Source organism: Crocodylus porosus, unplaced genomic scaffold, assembly GCF_001723895.1.
Source record: "Crocodylus porosus isolate Cpor-Errol unplaced genomic scaffold, CroPor_comp1, whole genome shotgun sequence".
In the NCBI taxonomy this organism is placed as follows: Eukaryota; Metazoa; Chordata; order Crocodylia; family Crocodylidae; genus Crocodylus; species Crocodylus porosus.
The window spans coordinates 26,405,608-26,411,676 of NW_017728909.1; the positions used below are offsets into that span (position 1 = coordinate 26,405,608).

Below are 6,069 nucleotides of genomic sequence, written 5' to 3' on the forward strand. Positions count from 1 at the left end.
TCGAGATGCACCTGTGGATGCATGCCAAGCTGTGGTTGGCCTTCCTGACTGCCTCCCCACACTGCCGGCCCATGTTCATCTTGGAGTCAATTATGACTCCAAGATCCTTTTCCGCCTCTGTGCTGACAAGAGGAGAGTTCCCCAACCTGTAGGTATGGTGCCGGCAGGAGACATTACTTTACAGTCAGAGCTGCCAGGCTCTGGAATGGGCTCCCAAGTGAGGTAGTACTCTCTCCTACCTTGGGGGGTCTTCAAGAGGAGGCTGGATGGATATTTGGCTGGGATGATATGACCCCAGCACCCATTCCTGCACGGAGCAGGGGATTGGACCTGATGACCTGTTTAGGTTCCTTCTGACCCTAAGCACTATGATACTATGATTAACCCTTATTTCTCATTAAATAGATCTATTTGGATTTTCACTTACTGATTTCTATTTCATTGATATTCCCACACTTGTGTCCATTGACCACGACAACAAAAGTGCTCTATAGTTAAAATTTTAAAAGCCATGTCAAGGTCTTAATAACCCAATTCTGATTAATTTTACTGGAGATCACATCCAACCTGCTAGGGGTTTTGGAAAATGTTACCTGAAGGTTATTCAGTAGATACAGATTAGATTGTTCCATACACCTGTCAGGTCTCATGTTAAAGCTAAGGCTTGAACATGTTTGGAACAAATATTATCTCTTAAAATGCCTAGTACAATCAGCCTCTAAGGGCTGACAATGCAAATAATTCATAGTTGTCTGCTTATTACAGTTAAAACACTAATTTTACAAGGCTTAACTACATAGTGTCCTACTGAGAAACAAAGAGACTGGGCCCAAGAACAATTCACTAAGCTGAAATTAAAGTTATGACAGAAGATTAAGCCTCATCCAAGCCAATTTCTGTCTTTATCAGTTTCTGTTAATCAGAACAGCTCGCTAATGCACAGCCAAAGTAGTTTTGAAGAGTAAGAGAAGGCAGTGGAAACAGCAGCTTCCTTAGCAAGATGTCACAGAAGAATTCTCATCCCATATGTGCCCTTTTCTGATTAAGCACAATTTGCTTTTTCCTCATGTAAATTAGTAGCTTCTCATCTTCCAGGACTCTAGATTGATGGCATTTCTGTATTAAAAGCCCAAAGCTGTCACTCAAATTAAAGCATGAAAGAAAATTATAGAAATACAAAAGAAGAACTGAGATCAAATTTAAATTTTCAAATACTTTAATCCTACAACAAAAAACAAAAGGGACTATATTCACCTGGTAAGCAACTTCATATAAACAGCCGTCCTTTCCAGCTAAAAAGATACGCCCATTGTCAGTGGACGTTATTGTCAGAATGTAGGTATTATCAGTAGGGAGTGAATAGAGGGGATCTGGCAGCAACTGCATTCCAGCAGACATACTGTCATTGAGGACTCCAGTACCTACAATGAAGAGAAAAATGTTTTCGTATCCTTGGGTTAGCTCATTTCAATGCTATGCTTCTCTATCTAGATCTATTTAAAAAGAAAAAAGGAAAGAAGAAAAAAAAATACACCGAGAGTTTGTAACTCATTCAGCTAGTATGTACCAGAATGGTTTTTCTTTCAAAAGTGAATTGACAGTTCAAGAGAAGGAAAATGTAACGAGTGCTGTATTTTAATGTAGTTTATGGCAACTGTTACCTGACAGATCTGAACATAAGACTTCTTGGTTTCTCTACCAAAGCATGGTGTCATAATAGGATGAAAAAAATTAGTGTCCCTGTGACCACTCAGAACTTTCTCAAAACACTTCATTAGGTTATCTACATATTTCATGCTGCAAATAGTCATAGTATTGGGTTCTAGTTTTTTATATTTTAAAATCAAACACCACAGAGATCAGTACTTGCCACTAAGAAGTATTAACAACTAACATATCACACACACATCCTCTTCCCATTCCCATTAATGAAGTGGAATGTGAAGGGTAAGCTAACAAAAGCACCTTCAAAAGAATTACAGGGCAAGTAACACCACAAGGAGGCTTTTCTGAATTTCTGGAATCTTACAAATACACAATCTTGCATATTATAGAAAAGGGTATAGTTTCACCCTGGTTGTGTGATGCCTGAGAAACAGAGGGGACTGGCATGCAGGTTTGTAAGTTTTATTATAACTAAATGACCAGTTATGTAGTAGGTAACATCCAGAATATTATCCCAGTAATTTATAATTCCTAATAGGAAAATTGAGAATAGTACCTGCTTGTATGTTAGCATAGCTAAGTCCTAGAATCACTATATCCACAGGAGTGGCCAGAACAAGTAGGTGACGTACGTGTGGCTGAAAAATACCTAAGAAAATAAGAAAAAATAGATTTTAGTCCACATGCCACACACAGTATGATTCACCTCTCACTTGCAGGGAGGATAAAAACCTACACTGGTTTAAGTTCTAGTCATATTTAAGATCTAATACGTTATGGGGCTCCATATTTAGAATATAAAAACCAGATGTTTCATCATCATTCTGCTCACTATGAAACACTAAACCTTAAAAATAATACACATCTTATTCCTACCTTGCTTACTTCTACAACCCTACCCCTGGTCTTCCCTTCATTACAAACTGAGGCAAGCCACTGCTACACCAAGAAAGGGTCAGAAATCAGTCCCCCATGCTACATAAAAGTCAACCAGAAATTCCATTCCACAAATAGTATAAAACATTAGAAAGCTAACTTAGCAACATTACAAAGTAGCTAAAGCATAACACTATAAATTCTATCATGTTTACTTTGACTTGTATATCATTCCATAATGAACTAGAATTTACTGGTTGTTTTTCATTTTTACAGTGTTCAGTAGCTACAGAGTTCAGGTCACTGCCATTCAATTTCTTACCTGCCTTTGGCTTCACAAGACCCACTGCAAGAATAGTTTCACTTAGACCGTCAAAATAAGCAAGGTCCCCCCTGTCAACAAGTTAAAAATAAATCAGTTTCTAAAGACACAATCTGAAATGCATGCAACTATATAATAATTTGAATAATATCTTGTGGGTTTTTTTTTTTAAGGGAAACAAATCCTTCAGATGACCCTGGAGAAAAAAAAATATTCTCTGACATTGACAGTTTATTAAGTTTCAAATGAGCATGTTTTTAATTTCTGGTTTCCTGCATGTTTATGTATCTATTTTGTAATATGTAGCATTTCCAAACAATGCCATCTGTAGCTTGAGAGAGATGGTCTTTAGTGTATAAGATGCAATTGCTTCTCTTTCAGAGAGAATTAAATTTTAATTATTGTATATATTAAACTACTTACTGCAAAATTATGAAACTGATATTATTTGATGTTATATTAAGGTGGTAAGAGACTATGGCGGATGCAATTCAGAGGGATAAGTTGCAAGTGAGGCAAGTTTACCTAAGCATTAACACCCTGTGAGGTACCAATGAAACTTAGTTAGCTAAGATAGGCAGTAATAAGATAAGAAAATAATCAAGATAAGAAGTTTCTTTTTAATACTTTTGAAATCAGGAACCACAGAAATATACCCATAACTTTAGGACAGCAGAGAGGCTAATGATAAAAGTATACAGTGTTTTTTCCTGCAATTCTGGATTATTATACCTTCCACATAAAAAAAAGAATCAACATACCACATTGGCAACATCATTTAATTTGATGTTGATTCATTTAAAACAGGGCTATCTAACTAATGGCCTCTGTGTCTTGTGATGCTTGTAACAGAGAGCCAGGGGCTTCCATTACTTTAAGAGACTGCAACAGAAAGGCCCCAGGCAACTGAACAGGATTAGCTTCAGAAGGGAAAGCAGCAAGGGAGCAACTAGATGCAGTAAGCTGCCCATCAAGCTGAGACAGCACACCTATGGCAGATCAGGAGAGCACATGACCCAAGGAGGAGCAGCTCAGCAGCTATAAGCCTGAGTTCCTGAGTCAGAGGGGCAGTGCAATCCTGAACCCGGCATGGAGAAGATCTCCTGCCAGCACAGTTAGGCAAAGGGGTGGTTGCTGTGGGCCGCAGCAGGTATGCCAGGGGCTCAAGAGAGGGCTGGAGAGTGGGGAAGAGGCTTCTGTAGCAGCCTACTAACCCGGGGGAACTTTGAACATTTTATTTAAAGCAGTGGGCTTGCAGAGCTTGTTTTAGTTTTTACCAGAAGACTGGACAGTGGCTGGCGAGAAGGGTAGAATTCCACACGGGGGTGTCTGAGAGATGCTCCAGATCCTGAGCTCTATCTCAGGAAGGCTTCAAACAAGTGGGCCAGGGCTTGAGCTCCAATGGGAAAATAGGGGCAGGCCCAAGCTGAGAGAGCCAAGGGCACCAAACAAAGGGAGATGGGCGAGACCAGGCTGAGACTCAGAAGCTAGGCCAGAAGAAGTGGACCTATGCTGGCAGTCTACAGTGAGAGCAACCAATGGGCTAAAACCAAGAGGGCTCCAACCCTTAAAAACTGGTTCATGGACCTATTCTAAGGTAACATCTGCAAGGCATGGGCATGGCTATAGGGGTGGAAGATCATGACTATCCCATGACTGATGCCTTGAGGCACTAATAGAACCAGAGCCCCATGTCTGAGTGTCCTGGGGCAATGTGAAGCTAGATCGGGCTCATTATGGGACTCTGAGGACATCTTCCCTTTCATGAAAAAAAAAAAAAAAAAGTTACAGCAAGGCGTGGCAGGAGAGGAAGGGAGGATACCTCAAAGAGCCAGAGTGGGAGCAAGAGGTAAGGGGCCACCTGAGATCATCATGGCCACCTGCAGAGGCCAGGACCTGCTACAAAGCCCCTGAGAAGTTAACATGCAGTCCCCACAGCTCCAAAAGCTTAGGTGGTCAGATTGACCAGATTCCCCTTCCCTCCTGCTTCCTGCCTCTGCTCTTGGGGGTGGGACAGGCAGCAGGAGTGTGCTGCACATGCAGAAGGGGGACATCCTGGCAGCCTATTCTGCAAGGCTAGGGACAGAAGTTACACATAAACCAGTTTAAGTCATTACAAACTGGTTTAAACCTGTAACAGAACAGAAGTTCAGTGCATATAAACCAGTTTCAAAATGCTGAAACCTGTTTAAGATCAATCTGGTTGAATGTAATGCCAGACTTAACTGATTTAGGTCAAACCAGCTTTTTGAGAGAATTATTTCGGCACATGTCCATGAGGGGCCAGCAGGGGAGATTATGCTTAGGGGCAACCAACATGGGTTCATTAGCGGCAGGTCCTGTCAGACCAACCTGGTGACCTTCTACGACCAGATCACCAAATCCTTAGATGTAGGGGTAGCAGTGGACATAGATTTCCTGGACTTTCGGAAGGCCTTCGACACTGGCTATCACCCCGTTCTCATTAAGAAACTGGGGGACTGTGGTGTCGACACCCACACAGTCAAATGGGTCACCAACTGGCTGAAGGGCTGGACCCAGAGAGTGGTGGTGGATGGGTCATTTTCGACCTGGAGGGATGTGGGCAGTGGGGTTCCCCAGGGCTCGTTCCTCGGGCCCGCACTGTTCAACATCTTCATCAGTGACTTGGACGAGGGGGTAAACAGCACCCTGTTCAAATCTGCTGATGACACCAAGATGTGGGGGGATGTGGGCACGCTAGAAGGAAGGAATAGGTTGTAATCAGACCTAGACAGGTCACAGGGGTGGGAAGATGAGAATAGCATGGAATTCAACGCTGACAAGTGCAAGGTGGTGCACCTAGGGAGGAAGAACCAGCAGCATGCTTACAGGCTGAGGAACTCCCTTCTCATCAGTGCAGAGGCAGAAAAGGATCTTGGAGTCATTACTGATCCAAGATGAACATGAGCCAGCAGTGTGGGGATGCAGTCAGGAAAGCCATTTGTACCTTGTCATGCATCCACAGATGAATCTCAAGCAGGTCCAAGGAGATGATCCTCCCCCTCTATGCGGCACTGGTCAGGCCACAGCTGGAGTACTGCGTCCAGTTCTGGGCACCACACTTCAAGAGGGATGTGGACAACATGGAGAGGGTCCAGAGGAGGGCCACTCGCACTATCAGGGGGCAGCAGGGCAGGTCCTACGAGGACAGGCTATGGGACCTGAACCTGTTCAGCCTCCACAAG

At 42.7% G+C, this 6,069-nt stretch overlaps 1 protein-coding gene across 1 annotated transcript in view; it reads right to left on the reverse strand.

Moving 5' to 3' along the window:
- The window catches only part of NUP155 (nucleoporin 155), a 61,284-nt gene that overhangs the window by 45,023 nt on the left and 10,192 nt on the right, over positions 1 to 6,069 (reverse strand). Inside the window, exons 4-6 of the mRNA XM_019531978.1 lie at positions 2,864 to 2,934; positions 2,222 to 2,314; positions 1,255 to 1,421 (exon numbers count right to left, since the gene is read on the reverse strand). Of these exons, the coding sequence (XP_019387523.1) occupies positions 1,255 to 1,421; positions 2,222 to 2,314; positions 2,864 to 2,934 (331 nt within the window). The remainder of the gene's footprint in view (positions 1 to 1,254; positions 1,422 to 2,221; positions 2,315 to 2,863; positions 2,935 to 6,069) is intronic.